Raw genomic sequence first — 24,813 nt, 5'->3', positions numbered from 1 at the left:
GAGTACAGGAGGGGGGACTGAGCACGCACCGCTGATGGGCCCCTGTGTTGAGGATCAGCGGTGTGGGGGCAGTTGCAGAGGGAGGTGTTTAGTCCCAGGGTCCTTAGTTTAGTGATGAGCTTTGAGGGCACGATGGTGTTGATCGCTGAGCTGCAGTCAGTGAATATCATTCTCACATATGTGTTCCTTTTGTTCAGGTGTGAAAGGGCAGGTGGAGTGCAATAGAGATTGCATCATCTGTGGATCTGTTGAGGCAGAATGCAAATTGGTGTGGGTCTAGGATTTCTGGGATAATGGTGTTGATATAGACATCTTCAGTGCAGAATTTTTTTTTTACATGATGGAAGACATTAGCAGAATATGTTTAAAACCATACAAATGGCCAAATGCAGGCTACTGTGCAATTTGCAATTCAGGTTGGATGCAATTTTTTTAACTTTTTTTTTTGTATTTATAATAATTTGTTTCATCATTATTATTATTATTATTTTATATCATTGTTATTATTGTAAGCCTATTTATGAATCTAAACCAGTTCTTTAAATTTCATTCTGTTGAGTAATTTTCGTTGGGTAAATTAGGTATTTTTAATTGTGTGCTCAGTAATTAGTTTAAAGGAAAACTCCACCCAAAAACTATCTTTTGGTATTTGTTTCATTAGTCCATTGTTGATTTTGTCCCAAAATCAAGTTTTCAAGATATATAACTTTAAAAATACAGAAATACAGCAGTTATAATGCCTTTTGTAAAAGTTAGCCGTGGTGTGGATATTTGTCTATACTGCAGGCCTATGATATAAAGGCAGCACGCACTAGCGCTCCAACTGACTCTGACAGTTGAATTTAAGGTGAGGAAGAACATTTTAGGCCTACCAGAGTCCAATATAATGCTTATCTTTATATATTTAAAACAATTCTGATCGAAAAATAACTTATTAGTCTCCTTCTGGCCCCCGATATATGTATAGCAAACGCAGTAGCCCATCTGACAAGAATAAAGAAATGCATGTTGCTGTTATAGCATGTCGCCAGCATATCTCTATTTCTCTCTGGGGCTAGGACTAACCTGGCTTCTCTTCTTTTATATTTATTTTTTAAATATTAATATCATACAGTGGATGCCTACGACTATAGGCCAATGCATGCAATGTCCTGTTGCATTTAGTGCTCAAATCTCTGACAGGCTATATAGCGTCAATGTTTTCATTCTCACTTTTACCAAATGGAACCTTTTTATATCCTCTAGATGGCAGTGTCAGACAGAAAATTATCCAGATCATCTGAACAATCAGTTTCTTTAGTGTATTCTGAAATAGTTGTCAGAATGTCAGTCTCATGGGCCCCTTTCATATTTATCTCATCTTCATGTCCTCTTTACATGAAGCTGATGCTGCATCGTGACTCCTGTACTGAGTCATGGCTGCTGCCTGAAACAAGTAATAGGGGTCCCTTGTGAAAATCAATAACCTTTTAAAACACACACACTATATGTGTGTTGTTGGCAGTGTTATGAGTAACACACTATTATACCCCCAAGTCCAGTAAACCAGTAAAAACAGAAGAGCATCATATTTAAAACAGCCTCTGCAGTATAAAAAGAACCAATCAAGGGATAAGAGTCAAGTTGATGTGAGATCCAGCACTTATGTGAGGTGTCTCATTCCTCCCATTCTAGAATGAAGAGATGGCCAGTCCAGGTCTCCTAATTGCCCAGTTCCAGACCCAGTCCCCTTTCAGTCAGCCTGATGGGGCAGAACCGGGTATCAGTGAATTGTATGAATTAATTTGTTTGCCTGGAAAGGTGAGCTGCCAGAGGTGCTCAATAATTCGGTGTTTGTAACAGACGTTGTCTCAGCAGGGGAACACGCAACACCACGGCTGACTGATACACACTGCCGAAACAAAAAGCAGGGTCTCATTGTTATTATTGTAAAAGGATCTGTGGAAACTACAGCGTACCCTTGTTATCCCTCTAGTCTCAACTGTACTAGTTTGGCACAGAAAGAAACACAAAGTAGTTTTAACCTTGACTAATTTAGTTCCTGGTGATATTTGACCTTCTCAAATGAAATGGGTTAGTTCAGAGTCTTTATCACTGGTTTTACCCTCTGAGTGATTGTTCACAGCATTTATCTGCTCTCTCTTTTATCCATTATTGATGGAGGTGTAACTGAGGATGCCAATTTGACTTCAAGGCTTATTAAACGTACACCTGATAATAGCTGTTATAAATGATGTGGGGGCATCTAATGAACACTGGAGGAAGTCTGGATCACCTGTCAGGGAAACGTAGGTATTCTGATAAGTGTGGATGAACAGAGATGGCCAAGAGTTTCCACATGCTGTGATGTAGAGATGATAAGCCTCCGAGTAATACAGTAAACTCAGTGCTTGACTTGGACTGAAATACAGTAGGTTCTGGTACTCATTTTGGGTGCCGGTACCTTTTATATTTAGGTGCAGGAGCTCCACAATACTTTTGAGCTTATACAGTATTCTATAAGAGGTGCAGGACCTCAAGCAGTAGAACATTTTAGGTGCCGGTACTCAGCTCCGGTAAGCTCTTTACTCAGTCAAGCACTGAGTAAACTCCCGATTAGGGCACATTGGAAAATTTGAAACCCACGTGTTAGAATTTGGGACATAGATCTTTTTCTGGATAACAAAATTGTTAAATAAATGTATTTATAACCACTCCGATCTTTGGTTGCCCTCTCATCCCTTTCTCAGCTTTTATCACTCTGTAATTGACCTATGCACTCCTCCTGAGAGAAAAGGATAGCACACCTAGACACACACACACACACACACACACACACACACACACACACACACACAGAGAGGCATATTTCATTACCATCCTCCACAGGCAGCGAGGGAGGGAGGCGCGGGGGGGGGGGGGGGGGGGGGGCGAGTGCACATAGACAGACGGAGCAAGCAAGATAGATATGTAGGAGAGCTAGAGCAAGAGAAGAAGAAAAAGATTGAGCACACAAGAAAGACAGCAAGAGAGAGGGTGGGAGTGAGAGCACCAGAGACAGAGGGAGAGATAGAAAGAGAGAGAGAGACGGCTGTGTGTTTCCTAAGCTGTTTTACCCGAGGCCATGGCAGGCATGGCGTCGGAGCCAGTCACCCAGTCCAGGGTGATGTTCCAGTCCGCAGATAAAAAAGAGGAGCATACGCATCGCAAACTGGGCAAGCTGACCGTCAAATACAACCGCAAGGACCTGCAGAGGAGGCTGGATATTGAGGAGTGGATCGACAATCAGCTGCACCTGCTCTTCGACTATGAGGTAGGTCGTGCACGGCTGTTGCTGGCACAGCTAGGTCCCAGGGGCTGTGTGGGTAGATTTATTACTGCATTATCAGCCTTGTAGATACACATTATCTGACCCTCATATCAGGATGACTATACGTCATATTACATTATTTATATCCTTTCTGAACATCTATCACTGAATGGACATACATACAACATTCCAGAGTAACACAACATTATCTATCTAACATAAATATATTAATTGGCTAATACAATCACCCCTTTCCTTATTATAAATACTTATACACAGACAGTACTATAGTGGCACGCAGCATCTGTCCTCAAAAGATGAGAATCTACTCCCCTCTGTGACACTGGTTCAGACAGGGCAGCAAATCCCTGTTGTCTGGTCAGTTTGCAGTCTGAGACTTCTAAGAACTTGAGAGGTTTACTGCTTAGATCTCGGCAGGGAGGTTGTCTGCAGAACTGCTTATGGCCAGGATTGCACACCACAAACGGAGGGACTGGGCATTAGCATAATTGATTCCAAAGATTAGGGAGTGGGACCACTGTGTGGAGATCGTAGGACCCCCCCGTGTCATCACTGCACTGCAATTTGGTGTGGGGAAATCCAATTATAATCAGAGGCTGCATCGATTTGCTGCGAAGTCTCTGGGGATGCCATGGCAACAGAAGACTGGCTCCCTCGTGAGGAGGAAAGGCACAGAGGAGTCAGAGGGATGTCTTCAGGAGCATGGCCATCCGCCTGATAATGGAGATCATATGACAACACGGCCTGTGTTTGAAGCTGGATTGGGGAAGGACGGGGTGGAAGAGGATGATGTTTCTCATTTACTTTCCTGACTGAGGAGGGAGTTGAGTTGGGGCAGTGAGTGACTTGAATGCCTCCAACCAAAAAATTATTCTCTACTGCCAAGAAACACTGCATATGGCATACTGATGCTGCAGGGCATGAGAGAGCATCACATGTGAGGGGTGTCCTCATTAAACTTCCTGAAAATAGCTACAGATGTAGGATCTTAATTTGATCACTCTTTTGTTGCTGATAATGGTCCTGCACAGCAGGAAATGCAAACTTGTAGTGTATTCCAGGTTTAAAAAGGCTTCTAAAGTTTGTAATGTTCACTTTAAAATGTTAGATTTGATTTGTCCTACCAAAAAATGTATCAAAACCTACAAAAAAAGTCAATTCATTATAATACACATAATAATTCAACATTTCCTGTTGCTGCAGGATTCTCCTCTCGGCTCAGACTCCACATTTCCCTCAGAACAGGCCAGTGGACAGCCCGTGTGAGTCACTGTAAGCCTGGGTGATTTTAATAAAACCACTCTACTGTCAGATTGGATACACAACAATGGTTGGCGTTTTGTAAGGATTGCATTACACCTGTCTCCTAAATATAGCGATCCCATTAACTGCATATTTCTCTGGTAATATATGCAAAGATCCCTTAAAGGCGGTGGGTTGAAATGATGCCTGAATCTCAGAAATAAGAATAGAGAATTATGGTTAAAGAATAATCTCTATGCTGCTTTACAAATTATGCTAGGTCAGTCTTGCCTGCTGCTTCAAAACCAAATCAAATAAATATGTTTAAATCAAATCAAATTTTATTCGTCACATGCTTCTTAAACAACAGGTAGGGTTTGATCTTAGTCCTGTATTTACACATTGCCTGTTTTATGGTTCGTCGGAGGTCATTTCTTACAAGCGCAGTGGTGACCCGTCATTCAGGGCAGAACCCCACCTGTTGCCTGTTTTGCATGTTATTTTAGCATAAATACATGTCATATATCAGTTTGCAAACAATGTAAAAAAAAACATCAAAATGCCGCATACAAACAGGATCTTTTTGCTTCTTGAGTAAGGCAGCTCCAAAATAAAGGTGTTTCAGTTTAGCTCAGTGCTTTCTGTGGTGGTGGGGCAACCAGTGGAAAATACAGGGCGTAAGGGTTGGTAATGTTCTCTAGTTGCGCTGTGATTGGCTCAGTTTTCTGTCATTCATGGGGACACTACGTCACCGCAAAATCTACAGGGAGAGCTAAAAAAATTGAAGCCCCTTGGGTGCTGCCTTATTGTAGATTTACATTAGAAGTGCCCATCCAAGAAGGCCCAAGGTCCTTGGCCACAGATAAAATTACGTCAAATCACATTACATCATCATAAATTAAGTTGACAATTTACTGGCAAATCCTTTTCAATCCTTGTAATAAAGAGAAAATTATATATAAAACGTTTCAGTGCTCCTCGACCATTGGACATAAACATTAGACAACAAGTTGGAAATTGCAAATTTAACAAAGCAATCACTAGCCTGCTATTCAGTAGAGAGGGTGTGTGGTCCAAGTCTAGGTTTAAGGGTCTCTTTTCCAAGCTTAAAAGGATAAACACTCGCATGCAACACCATGGGCCAGAAAAGGTTGAATACTTGGCCATAATGTCAATCCAGCATGACTTCTGCCGCGTTCAATACAACTGGAAAATCTCAGACTTGTGAGTTCAAGATAACTGGGAACTCAGAAAAAAACGAGCTCCGACTGGGAAAATATGTTTTGAACAGTCATCCAACTCAGAATTCCAAATTGAGAACTCAGGCCTCTTTCTAAAGCTCCGACCTGAAGATCACTGACGGCATGATTCAACCGTTTTATTTTCGAGTTTCCAGTTGTCTTGAAAGCACCATAAATCCAGAGAATGCCAGACTTTGATGACAAAGTTTGATAACAAAATTTGCCCACAAAAAGGACCACAGCGCCACCTTCTTGTTCAAATGAGCACAGCACAACAAGGTGAGTCCAAAAATGTATAATATGCTGCTGCATAAATTATGTATTATTCCAGCAAGATATGTATACTGTAGCTAAGAAAGTAATATTAAGTGTATGTTGTGTAGTAAGCTATTAGTAGCCCATGTGCTTCGACCTAATAGTTTGGTCCCTTTCCCCCTCATAATTTAGCCTACTGTTCTGACTTGGTGGTGCACATGTAGCCTATAGCCTGTTTTAGAGAAAAGTCACTATCAAATATTGTAAGAGCTTTCATTGTCTGCTTATATAATCCCTTTATTTATCCTACGGTTCTGACTTGGTGTACAGGGAGAATACTGTAAGAACGGTCCATGTTCTGAATTCTGTCGCTGTACATTTCAAAAGTGCTGAATACATAGTTATATTGACAACATCCGTCTTATCTCACTCATTGTCTTAATCGAAATTATGGATTGCCTCTTATCCGCTCATCGTTCCCTTATGCCATAGTTTGTACATCTCAATTGTCAGTAGAAACAACATTTGTTTAAGCAAGTCAGCCATATCAGCAATTTTTTTTTAAAGGCAGTAAATGAGGCTGAATGAACTGTTTCGCTGCCAGACAAGGCTTCGCTGATAGCTAGGTATATTAGTGGTAAGGATTCACTCCATGGTGCTGAAAAGAAAACTCTGGGATGGCTTTATGTAGGTTCTAACAGTTTGTGGGCACCATTATAGTGCAATTAATGTATTGTTTATTGTGTTGCGTTGTGTATCGGTCTTGCTGACATGCAGAAAATTGGGGGAGTTTTCCCCACCAAGATTTACATGCTAAAATCAGCACTGTATAACGTCCCACTCCTTGAAAGCGGCAGCTCTAGCCTTTAGCTTAGTGTGGATGTTGCCCGTAATCCATGGCTTCTTGGGATATGTACAGTACCAGTCAAAAGCTTTAGAACACCTACTCATTCAGGTTTTTCTTTATTTTTACTATTTTCTACATTGTAGACATCAAAACTATAAAATAACACATATGGAATCATGTAGTAACCAAAAAAGTGTTAAACAAATCAAAATATATTTTATATTTGAGATTATTAAAATAGCCACCCTTTGCCTCGATGACAGCTTTACATACTCTTGGCATTCTCTCAACCAACTTCATGAGGTAGTCACCTGGAATGCATTTCAATTAACAAGTGTGCATTCTTAAAAGTTCATTTGAAGAAATTCTTTCCCTCTTAATGCATTTGAGCCAATCAGTTGTGTTGTGACAAGGTAGGTGTGGTATACATAAGATAGCCTTATTTGGTAAAAGACCAAGTCCATGTTATGGCAAGAACAGCTCAAATAAGCAAAGAGAAATGACCGTCCATCATTACTTGAAGCCTTGTGTAGTCTTAACATTCTGTATACTCCCCTTGTCCTAAGGGTAAAAAGTGACCCTCCTTCACTAAACCCATAAAATAAAGCAGCTTAATTGAATTTTAAACCCCAAATATATTTTGCATGAAGAAATAACCTGTCATTCATCACAAACTTTGTGAATATCTGGGTTTTCCCTCTTCACAATGCAGAAAGACTGCATTTAAATCTGTGGACACCACTCCTTTTTATTTGAACACACCTGTCATAATTGTTTTCTTTACTAAAGTAGAGGTCTATTATTATTATTATTATTATTATTATTGCTGAAGGTACTGCATAGGTGTAAACATACATTTTTTTAGCAAGAGATGGCACTTGTATAGCCTAAGAAAGTAGAAGAAATGTGCAGAAAGTAGTTTTGAATGCATTTTATTGAAGGGAAACAATAACCGTCTTACTTTTTTGGCAATATAGTGATATATTCTTATATACTGTAGAATGAGGACTTCAACAACAAAATACGAGTCTTCTCCCATTTTTTTAACCATTGCCCCCACCCACAAAGTGTATAAACAACAACAATAAATAAGAACATAAGATAATAGATACAAAACAAAAATGTGAACAACATGAATCAATCAACTCTAATTAGCACATGAGGGACTATTGGCATCTCCTCCTCTTGCCTGCCCCAGCTGCAGCCTCAGGTGGATCAGGACAAGATTCGGGCCCCTGAACAGCTTTCACACGCGCTGCAGAGGCTGCTGTGCGGGGGAGGCGCTCCCTTCTTTGAATGTGTGGGGTTACAAGTGCCTTTCCCAGCTGCTCCAGGAACACCCTCCTCTTGTTCCGCTCATCAGGCATCGAGGTAGGGTGAACATTCTAACTCAGGCGAGCAGAACCCAGTTAGAATATGGTTCCAGAACTATTTATAATTTGCATAGTATTATTGTCATACTATTATCATGATAATTATGTACAGTAGATATTTTACATTTTAGTCATTTAGCAGACACTCACTTACAGTAGTGAGTGCATACATTTTCTTTCTGGTCTCCCGTGGGAATCAAACCCACAACCCCAGCGTAGCAAGCGCAACTAAGCTACTCAGGACATGTCATCAGTACGCTAATAGTAGACTAGTAGACAGTACACTAATGTTATTGTGTTTGAGTTCTTGACTGTACTAATTTGTCTGCGGGAATCCCTGAGAGAGAAGGCCCTTTATGACTGAAGGATGTTGCACGTAATGGGATCCCTGCATGATTGATGGAATGATAACAGATACAGTAGCAGTAGTAGCAACTCCTTTGTCATTGTGGTTATGGGGCCTGCCATATGAAACAGGCCTGTTGTCTGGTAGGTACAGTCTTTGTGGGTTTGTACTCCTGTATGGATAAAACAGTATGACTAGGGCAAGCAGGGTTTCCTGGACAGGTCACGCAGTCAAGAAAAAACTCCTGCCCTAAGTATGGCCTATCTCTTTATAGGATTTGAGGTGCTCATGTCTTAATGTCAGATTTCAGTGGTGACTAGACAAACTCCAGTCTATCTGAGAAGGATAAGTTGTTTGGTAGACCACCCATTGGTGTGGCAGGAGGAGACATGGTTGGTCCATGTGCGTTGACTAATGGGATGAATTTTGCATGAACTCAGGGGAATGCAGGTTAGGCTGTGGTTGGATACTCTGACTCTTCCGTGTGGAAGTATTTAGTGGTCAGCCCCCTGTGTCAAGAGCTGAATTATTTAGTGACATCTCTAATTTATACAAGTAGCTTATTGGTTGGGTATTGAGTGGCAGTGGCAGTGGACCACGTTGATGACTTCACACCTTTTAGGAAAATAGTCTCAAATCGTAGAGGTGTGAAAAACACTAAGAGTAGGAAAAACTTCCTTAATATCCTTACTCAATAGAAATATACTTCAGACTGCAGTTATGTCATTATCTGTTGATGTGCCCTTGAGCAAGGCACTTAAGCCTAATAGCTCCTGTAAAGGGATAAGAGCATCTGCTAAATTACTAAAATGTAAATGTAATTATTAATTTACAAATGTAAAGCAATATGGCTCTCGTTTCAATGGATACAGTACTAAATGCGTGATGCCTCTTTAACTTGTTACAGCCATTAGCCTCCTCACAATGCAGATGATCTCAGATAAATGTCATGCGTATGACCTGTGACCCCTCTGTTATGGTATGTTTTGATTGGTCGACAGCTCGAGCCTCTTACAGGAAAAAAATGCAATGAGTAATGAATTTAGACGACAATCAGTCTTGTCTGACTTTCACGTCAGCCTCTTTTCAAAACAACATGGTTTTGTGGGAAAGGTTTCCTTTACGTCTCTGATTAGTATCAACTACACTGAACAAGAATATAAACGCAGCACGCAACAATTTCAAAGATTTTACTGAGTTACAGTTCATATAAGGAAATCAGTCAATTTAAATAAATTCAATACGCCCTAATCTATGGATTTTGAAGACTGGGAATACAGATATGCATCTGTTGGTCACAGATACATAAAAAAAAGTAGGGGCATTGATCAGAAAACTAGTCAGTATTTGGTGTGACCACCATTTATTCATAACATTGACATTTGCCCACTGAAGTCGGTTACGATGCCAATCTGCAGTCAGGTCAAGACCCTGGTGAGGACGACGAGATGAGCTTCCCCGAGACGGTTTCTGACAGTTTGTGCAGAAACTCTTCGGTTGTGCAAGCCCACAGTTTCATCAGCTGCCCGGTTGGTGGTCTCAGACGATCTCGCAGGTGAAGAAGCCAGCTGTGGAGGTCCTAGGCTGGCGTGGTTACATGTGGTCTGTGGTCATTTGGCCGGTTGGATGTACTGCCAAATTTTCTAAAACGACGTTGGAGGTGGCTTATGGTATAGAAATTAATATTTAATTCTCTGGCAAAAGCTCTGGTGGAAATGTCTGCAATCCCCATGCCAATTGCACGCTCCCTCAAAACTTCAGGCATCTGTGGCATTGTGTTGTGTGACAAAACTGCACATTTTAGAGTGGCCTTTTAATTGTCCACATCACAAGGTGCACCAGTGTGATGATCATGCTGTTTAATCAGCTTCTTGATATGCCACACCTGTCAGGTGGATGGATTATCTTGGTAAAGGAGAAATGCTCACTAACAGGGATGTAAACAAATGTGTGCACAAAATGTGAGAGAAATAAGCTATTTGTGCATATGGAAAATTGCTGGAAATTTTTATTTAGTCTCATGAAACATTTCTAACGTTTATATTTTTGTTCAGTATAATAAGACTGATTGGTTTAGGAACATCGGTTTGTTATGTGGTCAGTGTTTTAGGGATCCAAGCAAAGTGGAGAATGTAGCTTCTCTATCATATTGCATAATCACCATGTACTTATTGTAAATGCATCAATCTACAATACCTCAGCAGTTGGCTGCTATGATATGATTTCTGTCTTGTCATGTCAATGTTGAATATAAATGGTTATGAACCCCAAATTCCAATCAAATTTCAATTGAACTCTACCTAAAGGCAATGTAGTTTTAGGCTCTGCTGGCATGGATACAACTGGTCCCTTGGATACAGGAGCATCTTATCCTAACAAAATCCCTCAACATAAAATGGTTAATTAAGATTGCAGTTCTAATCCATGTTGCAGTTAAAAAATGATGCTCCTCTAAAGAACCACTTTCATATTCATGTGTTAAAAAAATGAATGCCAACATTCATTTTAATGTTAATTTACATTTTAGTAATTTAAAATTAACTTCAAAAGTGCTGTCGAGACATTTTCATTTTTTTTTTCATAAAATAAAATCACACAAATGAAAAGCATTCAACCCCACACAATATAAACATTGAAGAGCTACTACAAAAGGTTACAAAGGCTTTCTCATGACGATAACAAATGCATACACTTTTTCTCCCACTGAATTTTCGAAACTTTCATTGATATTCTGTGGTGCTGTGCATTGCCCTGCAGTCTTAAGCCAGAGTCAGACAGAGAGAGGATCACTGGATCAGTGGTTCGCTGGCCCAGCACAGCCCAGCAGGGCCCTGCACCCGTGGAATAATGCCAATATGCAGAATCCCAAACAGTCAGACCTGGCATCATTTATCAATTAGAGGGACACACAGGGGACTCTGGACTGGGCTGTTGATCTCTTCCGTTCCGCCACTCAGCACTAGACTCATTGATTAGCGCTCTCCTCATCCAGAGATCTGCCATCTTCAACAGACCTGCCATTAAACCCCCAACTGGAAAATTCTCTTTTTAAGGGCTTTTCAAATCTAAAACTACACCTGCTGACTCCAGATATTTCCCAGCTCAGTCTTCCATGGCCAGAAGTGAGCCATCATCGTATCCTGTCAGTAAATGGTATTCAAAGAGCAATATCAGCCAGTATATAGATTGATTACTATTACATTAGTATTTGTTTTAGATTAGCGGAGTCATTTTGGTGTGGATGTGGTTTTGCAATGTTTCTCAAAGATGGCAGACACTCATCTATATCTAGGGGCTGTAACTGACATTGGTAGGAGTTAATTGGATTAATTTGAAATCTGTTAACACAGTCTACTAAATTCATTAGATAATTAGATGTCCAGGTAAGTGTCAGTTTACAACAAATGACCACATATCACACAGTAAGGGGTTATTCTTAAACACACCCAGAATATTTACCCCAGGTCTAGACTAATCTGCACAGGATATTTGCCATATAAAGAAATTAGCCCAGAATAAGGAAGCAGAAACACTGCTAATTTCATATTTAAAAAAATTAAACAGAGGAATTCTTACTCTAATGGTTGAGCAAAATGCCAGCTGGGTAAATCATCCGTGAAATCAGATGGAAGTTGCCTTTCCTCCTGCCCCTGGTCAAAATATGTAAATTCATTAGTCCATAATCTATGGGTTTCACTTGACTGGGAATACAGATATACCTTTAAAAAAAGGTAGGGGCGTGGATCAGAAAACCAGTCAGCATCTGGTCTGGCCACCATTTGCCTCATGCAGCGCATAGACTTGATCAGGCTGTTGATTGTGGCCTGTGGAATGTTGTCCCACTCCTCATCAATGGCTGTGTGAAGTTGCTGGTTATTGGCGGGAAATAGAACACGCTGTCGTACACGTCGATCCAGAGCATCCCAAACATGTTCAACGGGTGATATGTCTGGTGAGTATGCAGGCCATGAAAGAACTGGGACATTTTCAGTTTCCAGGAATTGTGCACAGATCCTTGTGACATGGGGCCGTGCATTATCATGCTGAAACATGAGGTGATGGCGGTGGAGGAATGGCACGACAATGGGTCTCAGCATCTCGTTCAAATTTCCATCGATAAAATGCATTGTGTTTGTTGTCCGTAGCTTATGCCTGCCAATAACATTACCCCACTGCCACCATGGGGCACTCTGTTCACAACGTTGACATAAGCAATCCACTCGCTCACACAACGCCATCTGCCAGTGTCACGTCCTGACCTTAGTTCCTTTGTATGTTTCTATTTTAGGTTGGTCAGGGCATGAGTTGGGGTGGGCATTCTATGTTTTGTTCTTGTGTTTATATTTCTATGTGTTTGGCCTGGTATGGTTCCCAATCAGAGGCAGCTGTTAATCGTTGTCTCTGATTGAGAACCATACTTAGGAAGCCTGTTTTCCCACTCTTGTTGGTGGGTGGTTATTTCCCGTTTCAGTGTTTTTCACCATTCGGGACTGTTTCGGTTTTTCTTTATTCGCTTGTTTGTTTGTTTCCCGTGTTCAGTGTAATAAATATGACGAACACTTACCACGCTGCATATTGGTCCGATATTTCCTACTCCTCCTCAGAAGAGGAAGACGACAACCGTTACAGAACCACCTACCACAACCGGACCAAGCAGCGTGGTAACCAGGAGCAGAGGGTTCTGGACTCCTGGACTTGGGAGGAGATTTTGGACGCAGGCTGGGGAATATCGCTGCCCCAGGGAAGTGCTGGAGGCAGCTAAAGCCGAGCGGCGGTGTTATGAGGAGTTAGCACGGCAGCGCAACAGGGACGGGAGGCAGCCCCAAACATTTCTTGGGGGGTGGCAGACGGGGAGTGTGGCTAAGTCAGGTAGGAGACCTGAGCCAACTCCCCGTGCTTACCGTGGCGAGTGGTGGACCGGGCAGGCATCGTGTTATGCCGTGAGGCGCACAGTGTCCCCAGTGTGCAGGCATAGCCAGGTGCGCTACATCGCAGCTCCTCGTATCGGCTGGGCTAGAGTGGGCATCGAGCCAGGAGCAATGAAGCCGGCTCAGCGCATCTGGTCTCCAGTGCGTCTCCTCGGCCCGGGTTATATGGCACCAGCCCTACGCACAGTGTCCCCGGTTCGCCAGCACAGCCCAGTGCCGTCTGTTCCACTCCACCGCACTTGCCTGGCTACGGGGAGTATCCAGCCAGGACAGGTTGTGCAGGCTCTGTGCTCGAGGCCTCCAGTGCGCCTCAAAGGTCCGTTCCATCCAGTGCCTCCTCCATGCACCAGGCCTCCGGTGGCAGCCCCATGCACCAGGCTGTCTCTCCGTCTCCTCGCTCCAGGTGCTCCCTCCTGTCCAGCGCTTCCAGAGTCTCCCTCCTGTCCAGCGCTTCAAGAGTCTCCCTCCTGTCCAGCGCTTCAAGAGTCTCCCTCCTGTCCAGCGCTTCCAGAGTCCCCCTCCTGTCCAGCGCTTCCAGAGTCTCCCTCCTGTCCAGCGCTTCCAGAGCCGCCCGTCAGTCAGGAGCTGCCGGAGCCGCCTGTCAGTCCGGAGCTGCCTGAGCCGCCCGTCAGTCAGGAGATGCCGGAGCCGCCCGTCAGTCAGAAGATGCCGGAGCCGCCCGTCAGTCAGGAGATGCCGGAGTCTCCCGTCGATTCGGGGCCGCTGCAATGGTCCCCAGTCCGAGGTCGGCGGCGAGGGTTGCCGCTCCTAAGGCGCCACCTAAGTGGGCCGAGAGTGAGGTCCACGTCCCGCGCCAGATCCGCCACTGCGGACAGATGCCCACCCAGACCCTTTCAATGTGTTTGGCCTGGTATGGTTCCCAATCAGAGGCAGCTGTCAATCGTTGTCTCTGATTGAGAACCATACTTAGGTAGCCTGTTTTCCCACTCTTGTTGGTGGGTGGTTATTTCCCGTTTCAGTGTTTTTCACCATTCGGGACTGTTTCGTTTTTTTTTTATTCGCTTGTTCGTTTGTTTCCTGTGTTCAGTGTAATAAAAATGACGAACACTTACCACGCTGCATATTGGTCCAATATTTCCTAGTACGCCTCAGACGACGAAGAGATTCATTACAGCCAGGTATAGTTGAAACCGGGATTTATCCATGAAGAGCACACTTCTCCAGATTGCCAGAGGCCATCAAAGGAGAGCATTTGCTGAACTGCAGATGGTTTCTGACAGTTTGTGCAGAAATTATTTGGTTGTGCAAACCCACAGTTTGGTCTCAGATGATCCCGCAGATAAAATGCCGGATGTGAAGGCCCTGGGCTGGCGTGGTTACACGTGGTCTGCGGTTCTGAGGCTGTTTGGACGTACTGCCAAATTCTCCAAAACGGAGTTGGAGGCGGCTTATGATAGAGAAATTAACATTCAACTCTCTGGCAACAGCTCTGTTGGACATTCCTGCAGTCAGCATGCCAATTACATGCTCTTAACTCTTCAGACATCTGTGGCGTTGTGTGACAAAACATTTTAGAGTGACTCTTTATTGTTCCCAGCACATGTTGTACCTGTGCAATGATCATGGAGTTTAATCAGCTTCTTGATATGCCACACCTGTCAAGTGGATGGATTATCCTGGACATGGAGAAATGCTCACTAACAGGGATGTAAATTAATTTGTCCACAATATTTGAGAGAAATAAGCCTCTTTGAGTGTATTTATTTCAGCTCATGAAACGTGGGACCAACACTTTACATGTTGCGTTTATATTTGAGGTTAGACATACATTATTGTTTTAGTGGTACAACATGCTTGATGCATCAGCAATGCCTTTAAGACTTGATACTCTAAGACTCATTTTCTTTGGTACGGTTAAGTGAAACATGTTCAAACATATTTAAAAGGGCCTATTGAAGGTGGCAGGGAGCCGCAGTCACAGTTCATCTATGTTTGCATGGCGGGTAAAAAAAACAACGTCCCTGTGTCTCTGACCACTTTCTTTCTCTCCTTCTCTCTCTCTGTCCAGGAGGAGGAGATCACAGAGTTAGAGATTGACATAGATGAGCTGCTGGAGCTATCTGACACGGAGCAGAGATCCAGACTGCAGGTGATTACTGGCAGGATGTCCTGAGAGGAGGTCAGGTTAAAGGTGTAAAAAAATCTAAGTACAGTATGTTACCGTACCATATTTTAACGGTATCCAATACAGTTACTGTAATCTTTTTTACCTGTGTTATTATGGTAACTTTCAGGCCTGTAAGTTACGGCAAAAACAATAGTACAGTGCATTAGTGTAATAATATTATGGGAATTGTAACAAATTAATGAATTCATATTTGGATTAATTCATTAATGAAATTCATTCAGTGTAGATGAGGTTTGTATTTTACTGCAAGGATTGGTGCAAGCATGTTGGCTAGGTAATTTGCTCACATATTACAGCATATCGATGAATTACAGTGTAGAAGAAGCTTTTGTTAAAACCTCTAGAAGTGCAAGTGGAAAAATACAACATTTTGGTATTTTATATCTTACTTTGTTTTCTTTTTTTATTCAGCGGAACCCTTTGAGACCAGGGTCTCATTTACAATGGTGCCCCAAGGACAACAATACAATAAATTAAAAATTAAAATAAACTTACAGAATCAACACTATAGAATCAAACACCACAATTATTATTAAAACAATTATTTACATTCAATCCAAACAGTTCAATTCTCAATTCTCAAAAAAATATACTCAACACTAAAGTCCTAAACTGCCCTAGAGACACCAGAGAGTCAAGATGTAGGGAGTTTTGTAGGCTATTCCAAAAATGGGGGGCACTAAAACTGAAGGTGGATCTACCTAGATCGGTATGTACTAATGGAACCTCAAGAGTTAAATGGTTAACTTTCAAGGTTCCACTAGTATATACCAATCTAGGTAAATCCGTCTGGAATGGGTTTGGTGTCTCATATTTTCTTTTAACAGTGAAGTGAGGTAGGTTGGAAGCTTGCCAATCCCACAATGATGTGCGGTTACAGTAATGTACTGTTAAATCAAAGTTTCTTTGGAATAAACGGTATCGTTTACTGTTTACGCATAAAATCACCCAGAGTGAATTGCCATTATTGTAAATAATTAATAAGGTACTATATTGTTAGTTTTATTGTATAATACTGTCAAAACAATGTTATAACAGGCAATACCTGCTCTGCTCCGTTCAGAATCACTAAAAGGAGCAGACAAAGTGATCCAATTTCGCCTTTGCATGGAACCCATTTGCCAGACAATTCTTCAATCGAGCAAATAATACCAATTTCCCTGAAATCTACTGATCACTACATCTATTTTTTTTTTTACTATACCTAGATAATATATCTCAATCACTCCCAAATGTATTGAAGATCAAAGATAAATTCAGCTTAATCTCAAGATATAAAATGAATCTAACCAAATCAGCCCTACTGCCTCTCAAGACCCCGATGGATGAGTTTCTCTACTTATGGAATCCCAATCGTTTACCATTTTAAATATTTGGGAGTGGATATTTTTCCTTCCTTAGATAAAACCTTTGCCATAAACTTTAACAGAACGCTTAAAATCAATTCAATTCGACCTCAGTAGGTGGAATAATATCCCAGTTGCCTTAACCGGCAGAATATCTATTGCTAAAATGAATACCATATTGCCACGGCTGAATTTCTGTAGTTCAATGCTTCACATGGCTCCCCCTTCTGGCTATTGGGATAAAATTCATTGTGTGTTTTCAAAATGTATATGGCAAGGTAAACGATCCCGGATCAAATGAACAAACGTACAAAAAGGGAAAGACGTAGGAGGACCATCCATACCAAACTTTTCAATTGTATTTTCAGGCACTAGTATTTTGCTCAAACCTAAATTGGTTTAGACATTATGCCCCCTGGCTTAGTATGGAGTTGTTGCCCTGGAAGAGGTGGTCTTCACTGATATATCCCTGAAACAATTTAAACTACACTGTGGTCCTATTATTGCTCACTCAATTTGTATTTGCCACAAAATGTACAAACAAAATAGCATGCGCATACTCCATATTTCACAAGAACGCCTTGCGATCTGGAGTGCAGCCTTTTGCGTCCCCCCAAATAGTCCAAAAGTGGAATCTGTACCCTTGCCGATATCATGGACAGTAATGGTTTGAGAACATTCCAAGATTTGAAAGATACATACACATTACCAGACAAATCATTCTATGCTAGCCTATGGAGTCCCTTGGAAAACCAAACTACCGAAACATCCAATGATGGGATTTGTAAATAAATTATCTGGGCTCCCGAAAGGACTGATCTCTATAATACACGGTGCCTTCGGAAAGTATTCAGACCCCATGACTTTTCCACATTTTGTTACGCTACAGCCTTAATTTGAAATGGATTAAATAAAAAAAATCCTCATCAATCTACACACAATACTTATTATTGACAAAGGAAAAACAGGTATTTAGAATTTTTTGCAAATGTATTAAAAAAAAAAAAAAAAAATACCTTATTTACATAACTATTCTAGGACTTGATTGGAGTCCACCTGTGGTAAGTTCAATTGATTGGACATGATTTGGAAAAGCACACACCTGTCTATATAAGGTCCCACAGTTGACAGTGCATGTCAGAGCAAAAACCAAGCCATGAGGTTGAAGGAATTGTCCGTAGAGCTCCGACCGAGGCACAGCTCTAGGGAAGGGTACCAAAACATTTCTGCAGCACCAAGAACACAGTGGCCTCCATCAATCCTAAATGGAAGAAGTTTGGAACCACCAAGACTCTTCCTAGAGCTGGCCATCCGGCCAAACTGAGCAATCAGGGGAGAAGGGCCTTGGTCAGAGAGGTGACCAAGATCCCAGTGGTCACTCTGACAGAGCTCCAGAGTTCCTCTGTGGAGATGGCTGTCCTTCTGGAAGGTTCTCCCATCTCTGCACTACTCCACTAATCAGGACCTTTATGGTAGAGTGGCCAGACGAAAACCATTCCTCAGTAAAAGGCACATGACAGCCCGTTTGGAGTTTGCTAAGAGGCAGCTAAAGGACTCTCAGACCATGAGAAACCAAATTTCCTGGTCCGATGAAACCAAGATTGAACTCTTTGGCCTAAATGCCAAGTGTCACATCTGGAGGAAACCTGGCACCATTCCTACAGTGAAGCATGGTGGTGGCAGCATCATGCGTTGGGGATGTTTTTCAGCAGCAGAGACTGGGCGACTAGTCTAGATCGAGGGAAAGCTGAACATAGCAAGTACAGAGAGATCCTAGATGAAAACCTGCTCCAGAGTACTCAGGACCTCAGACTGGGACGAAGGTTCACCTTACAACAAGATAACTACCCTAAGCACACAACCAAGACAACGCAGGAGTGGCTTCGGGACAAGTCTCAATGTCCTTGAGTGGCCGGCCAGAGCCCATACTTGAACCCAATCGAACATCTCTGGAGAGACATGAAAATAGCTGTGCAGCAACGCTCCCCATCCAATCTGACAGAGCTTGAGAGGATCTGCAGAGATGAATGGGAGAAACTCCTCATATACAGGTGTGCAAAGCTGTAGCGTCATACCCAAGAAGACCCAAGGCTGTAATTGCAGCCAAAGGTGCTTCAACAATGTAAAGGGTCTGAATACTTATGTAAATGTAATATTTGCAAAATTTCTAAATAACAATTTTTGTTTTGTCATTATGGGGTATTGTGTGTAGATTGATGAGGGGGAAAAAACTATTTCATCAGTTTTAGAATAAGTCTATAACGTAACAAAATGTGGAAACCGTCAAGTGGTCTGAATACTTTCCGAATGCACTGTATGAACAACTTTTGGAAAGCTCATATTCTGAGCTAGCCAATAAAAAAGTATGATCCACAGATCTAATTGAATCTGAACAAACCATTAACTGGAACAGATTATGAAAAAATATAACCTTGGAATCCCTTAATTTAAACCATCATTTTATACATTTTAAGTTTGCTCACAGACTGTATTTAACATCAAGGAAACATTTTACGATGAAATTGGCCCCAACTGTTCACCGTGTCCCCTAAATCAGGTAGGCATATTTCTCCATATGATATGGGAGTTTCCTGCAGTTAAATGCTTCTGGGGCAAATATGGAAAATGTGTTTAGAAGTGCATGAATGTAAATATTCAATGCTTACATATATTATGTTACTTAACGATGATAGCTCCTTGAATCTCTCAATCAATCAAAGACAATTAATGCTGGCAGGCAGCACTGCTGCTGCAAAAAAAAATGTTGGCTCTTAGATGGCATCACCTCACTCTTTCCCAATGTGCCAGTGAATACAGTTACTATTAGAAGTTACAACATAATTATCAACAGTGAGAATGAATGATGCTGGTCAAGGAACAATTGAAGCCTGGACAAATATACTTGACTCTGTAAGAATAATCGCAGCTAAAGCCCAAAACATACAAATAAACAATCCATAAATCCCAACACATATAATAAATATATATATAATGTGCAACCCTAGTTGCTAGGGGGGGTGGGAAACATGGTTTCCATTAGTTGGGATTGGGGGGTGTTGGATGGAGACTTGTTGGCTTGGTGGGTTTGGGGTAATGGGATGGGAGGTTGGAAGCTAACTTATTTGTTTGTTTTGGTTTCCTGTTTATACTGAATGCATTATCACTTCAACTGTATGTATTTCTTGCTGTTGACTTTCTTTTGAGTGGCAGCCTACAGGTACATGTTTCATAAATGTATAATTTGAAGTGTATAATGTACCCCCAACAAATACACATTTGGTCAACAAAGAAAACAACAATAACGTTTTACAGTATAGTTATAAAAGATGAGTTATCAGAGTAACTTTTGAGCCATTTAAAACAAACAGGGAGAACATAGATATTTTCCAGACAAGGTTTCACTGTAAGCTATACCTTCACAAATGCTAAGCCTTGTCCAACAGATAGCAAGCCATGGAAAATTGACATCTCTTCAGAAGCCATTTTGTGGGTCACAGTACGAGGCAATACTTACACTTCAGCTATGCCCTTGTTTATACTTCACACATACACCAGGGCATATTTAACAAAGTAGGGTAATTGCTTTACAAGCGCTTGACCCCAGTTGGTGTCCTTTCGCAACGTTAGACGTGAAAGAGCAATGTCCACTTCAGTTACTGAGGCCATGTTTGTTTCTGTACATTTACAGGAGTTACTGCAGGAATGTGAGAAGCCAAAAGAGGTGAGACACAACCATCAACTATTATAGCCTTAGTCATGTACCGAAAAAACGAATCATCAAATTACACTTATTGTACATTTACTCTCTACAAAGAAATACTTGCAATTCAATGGTCCACTGCTCAAACCGTCTCAGAACGAGTTTAACCATCAACTGCTGGTACGGGTAGTGTTAACTCATTCTCTTCCTCCCTTTCAGGACTTTATCAATGGGCTGCTTTATCGGATGAAGGGCCTACGCAAAATGTCAGGGCCCCTGAAGAAATAATAATAGGTCAAATCAAGAATCGAGACAATGTGAAGCGCCCCAGACTCCGCGACCCACCCCGTCATTACCTGGTATTTTGGATGTCTCTCTGTGCAGTTGCATGTTAATGGGACCTTCTCTCTGCACACATGGGTCAATGTTGGTCTGTAAAGAGAACAGTGGGTTTTGATTGGTGTTTTATAGAACATTATTTATGGACAGTTTAAACATTTTGATTCCCCTCAATTAAAATAATGCACCAGTAGTAAAATGTATTGTCTATTGCTCACATGGAATGTTTTTGTGTCAGACTGTACATTTTTGCTTGCTTACTTATGTACAGACAGTGCCTTGCGAAAGTATTCGGCCCCCTTGAACTTTGCGACCTTTTGCCACATTTCAGGCTTCAAACATAAAGATATAAAACTGTATTTTCTTGTGAAGAATCAACAACAAGTGGGACACAATCATGAAGTGGAACGACATTTATTGGATATTTCAAACCTTTTTAACAAATCAAAAACTGACAAATTGGGCGTGCAAAATTATTCAGCCCCCTTAAGTTAATACTTTGTAGCGCCACCTTTTGCTGTGATTACAGCTGTAAGTCGCTTGGGGTATGTCTCTATCAGTTTTGCACATCGAGAGACTGACATTTTTTCCCATTCCTCCTTGCAAAACAGCTCGAGCTCAGTGAGGTTGGATGGAGAGCATTTGTGAACAGCAGTTTTCAGTTCTTTCCACAGATTCTCGATTGGATTCAGGTCTGGACTTTGACTTGGCCATTCTAACACCTGGATATGTTTATTTTTGAACCATTCCATTGTAGATTTTGCTTTATGTTTTGGATCATTGTCTTGTTGGAAGACAAATCTCCGTCCCAGTCTCAGGTCTTTTGCAGACTCCATCAGGTTTTCTTCCAGAATGGTCCTGTATTTGGCTCCATCCATCTTCCCATCAATTTTAACCATCTTCTCTGTCCCTGCTGAAGAAAATCAGGCCCAAACCATGATGCTGCCACCACCATGTTTGACAGTGGGGATGGTGTGTTCAGCTGTGTTGCTTTTACGCCAAACATAACGTTTTGCATTGTTGCCAAAAAGTTCAATTTTGGTTTCATCTGACCAGAGCACCTTCTTCCACATGTTTGGTGTGTCTCCCAGGTGGCTTGTGGCAAACTTTAAACAACACTTTTTATGGATATCTTTAAGAAATGGCTTTCTTCTTGCCACTCTTTCATAAAGGCCAGATTTGTGCAATATACGACTGATTGTTGTCCTATGGACAGAGTCTCCCACCTCAGCTGTAGATCTCTGCAGTTCATCCAGAGTGATCATGGGCCTCTTGGCTGCATCTCTGATCAGTCTTCTCCTTGTATGAGCTGAAAGTTTAGAGGGACGGCCAGGTCTTGGTAGATTTGCAGTGGTCTGATACTCCTTCCATTTCAATATTATCGCTTGCACAGTGCTCCTTGGGATGTTTAAAACTTGGGAAATCTTTTAGTATCCAAATCCGGCTTTAAACTTCTTCACAATAGTATCTCGGACCTGCCTGGTGTGTTCCTTGTTCTTCATGATGCTCTCTGCGCTTTTAACGGACCTCTGAGACTATCACAGTGCAGGTGCATTTATACGGAGACTTGATTACACACAGGTGGATTGTATTTATCATCATTAGTCATTTAGGTCAACATTGGATCATTCAGAGATCCTCACTGAACTTCTGGAGAGAGTTTGCTGCACTGAAAGTAAAGGGGCTGAATAATTTTGCACGCCCAATTTTTCAGTTTTTGATTTGTTAAAAAAGTTTGAAATATCCAATACATGTCGTTCCACTTCATGATTGTGTCCCACTTGTTGTTGATTCTTCACAAAAAAATACAGTTTTATATCTTTATGTTTGAAGCCTGAAATGTGGCAAAAGGTCGCAAAATTCAAGGGGGCCGAATACTTTCGCAAGGCACTGTATATTTTTGTTCTGATAAGTGTTTGTCAATAAAAGCAACATTTTTTGAGACAAGGCTCTGGATGTATACCTACTGTGTATGGATGATATGTCATTTCATAGAAGGAAAAAGCCAGTCAGTGTATATAAACATCAAAACAGTGGCCGATAGATCGCTGGTTCGGGTCCCTGTTTTTACTTGGTGGCGGATCTGTCAACGCGTCCTTGGTCCTGGCGCTTGACCATGGTTGTTCCGGTGGGTCGCTCTGTTAGATGACAATGTAATGTAAATGTTGACTGGCTTCACTGAAGGTAGATTGTATGTTTTAATATTCACAAAAAAAAACAGTACTAGTCTAAAAGCTACATGCTTCACACTGGAGACACTGTACAAGAAGAGAGGAAGAGATTGAAAATTTGATGCCAGCAGAAGTAGGGCAGAGAGAATGGCAGCCCCAAGGTAGTTGTTAGGCTATGCTACCGTGGCACTGCCAACCCTCCCAATGCTTGTCTTCACCCATCAATTTGTAATTCCAATCAGCACCAGTGGATAAATCAGCATCATTGAGGGGAAATGTTACCCTTTAATTATTTAAATATTGCTCTCAATTTTCTGCATGTTTGCAATTTAACACACCATTGCTCCGACGCAAATTACACAAAGTAATGTTTTTTGTTAAAGACCCAGTACAGTCAAAAACTAGATTCCCCTGTGTTATTATATACAGTACCAGTCAACAGTTTGGACACACCTACTCATTCAAGGATAAAAAAGATTTAAAAAATCACTATTTTCTACATTGTATAATAATAATGAAGAATCAAATCTATGAAATAACACATATGGAATCATGTAGTAACCAAAAAAAGTGTTAAACAAATCAAATATATTTTATATTTGAGATTCTTCAAAGTAGCTACCTTTTGCCTTGATGAAAGCTTTGCACACTCTTGGAATTCTCTCAACCTGCTTCATGAGGTAGTCACCTGGAATGCATTTCAATTAACAGGTGTGCCTTGTTGAAAGTACATTTGTGGAATTTCCTTCCTTCTTAATGAATTTGAGCCAATCAGTTGTGTTGTGACAAGGTGAGGGTGGTATACAGAAGATACCCCTATTTGGTAAAACACCAAGTCCATATTATGGCAAGAATAGTTCAAATAAGCAAAGAGAAATGACAGTCCATCATTACTTTAAGACATGAAGGTCAGTCAATACGGAAAAGTTCAAGAATTTTGAAAGTTTCTTCAAGTGCAGTCGCAAAAACCATCAAGCGTTATGATGAAACTGGCTCTCATGAGGGCCGCCACAGGAAAGGAAGACTCAGAGTTACCTCTGCTGCAGAGGATAAGTTCATAAGAGTTAACTTCACCTCAGATTGCAGCCCAAATAAATTCTTCACAGTATTCAAGTAACAGACACTTCTCAACATCAACTGTTCAGAGGAGACTGCGTGAACCTTCATGGTTGAATTGAAGCAAATAAACCTATACTAAAAGACAACAATAAGAAGAGACTTGCTTGGGCAAAAAACACGAGCAATGGACATTAGTCCGGTGGAAATCTGTCCTTCGGTCTAATGTGTCCAAAGTTGAGATTTTTAGTTCCAACTGCTGTATCTTTGTGAGATGCAGAGAAGGTGAATGGATTATCTCTGCATGTGTGGATCCCACCTTGAAGAAAGGAGGAGGAGGTGTAATGGTGTGGGGGTGCTTTACTGGTGACACTGTCATTTATTTAGAATTCAAGGCACACTTAACCAGCATGGCTACCACAGCATTCTGCAGTGATAAGCCACCCCATTTGGTTTGCGATTAGTGGGACTACAATTTCTTTTTCAACAGGACAATAACCCATAACACAC

The 24,813-nt window shown here is 41.5% G+C and overlaps 1 protein-coding gene across 1 annotated transcript; it reads left to right on the top strand.

Annotated features, from left to right (window-relative positions):
• Positions 1 to 3,021: 3,021 nt before the first annotated feature.
• LOC139383943 (protein phosphatase 1 regulatory subunit 14B-like) lies at positions 3,022 to 21,366 on the top strand. The gene is made up of 4 exons (XM_071128563.1): positions 3,022 to 3,292; positions 15,572 to 15,652; positions 20,726 to 20,758; positions 20,957 to 21,366. Exons 1-4 carry the CDS (start codon positions 3,104 to 3,106, stop codon positions 21,023 to 21,025), a joined length of 372 nt encoding a protein of 123 aa, XP_070984664.1. The 5' UTR covers positions 3,022 to 3,103; the 3' UTR covers positions 21,026 to 21,366.
• Positions 21,367 to 24,813: the final 3,447 nt, after the last annotated feature.

The sequence above is a fragment of the Oncorhynchus clarkii genome, chromosome 25, assembly GCF_045791955.1.
Source record: "Oncorhynchus clarkii lewisi isolate Uvic-CL-2024 chromosome 25, UVic_Ocla_1.0, whole genome shotgun sequence".
In the NCBI taxonomy this organism is placed as follows: Eukaryota; Metazoa; Chordata; class Actinopteri; order Salmoniformes; family Salmonidae; genus Oncorhynchus; species Oncorhynchus clarkii.
This window is presented reverse-complemented; position numbering and strand designations above follow the sequence as displayed.

Excerpts from the sequence above, each read along its gene's own strand:
- LOC139383943 (XM_071128563.1), top strand. The coding sequence starts at position 3,104 with ATGGCAGGCATGGCGTCGGAGCCAGTCACCCAGTCCAGGGTGATGTTC. Across the intron at positions 3,293-15,571 it reads ACCTGCTCTTCGACTATGAG|GAGGAGGAGATCACAGAGTT; the intron begins GTAGGTCGTGCA and ends CTCTCTGTCCAG. Across the intron at positions 15,653-20,725 it reads AGCAGAGATCCAGACTGCAG|GAGTTACTGCAGGAATGTGA; the intron begins GTGATTACTGGC and ends GTACATTTACAG.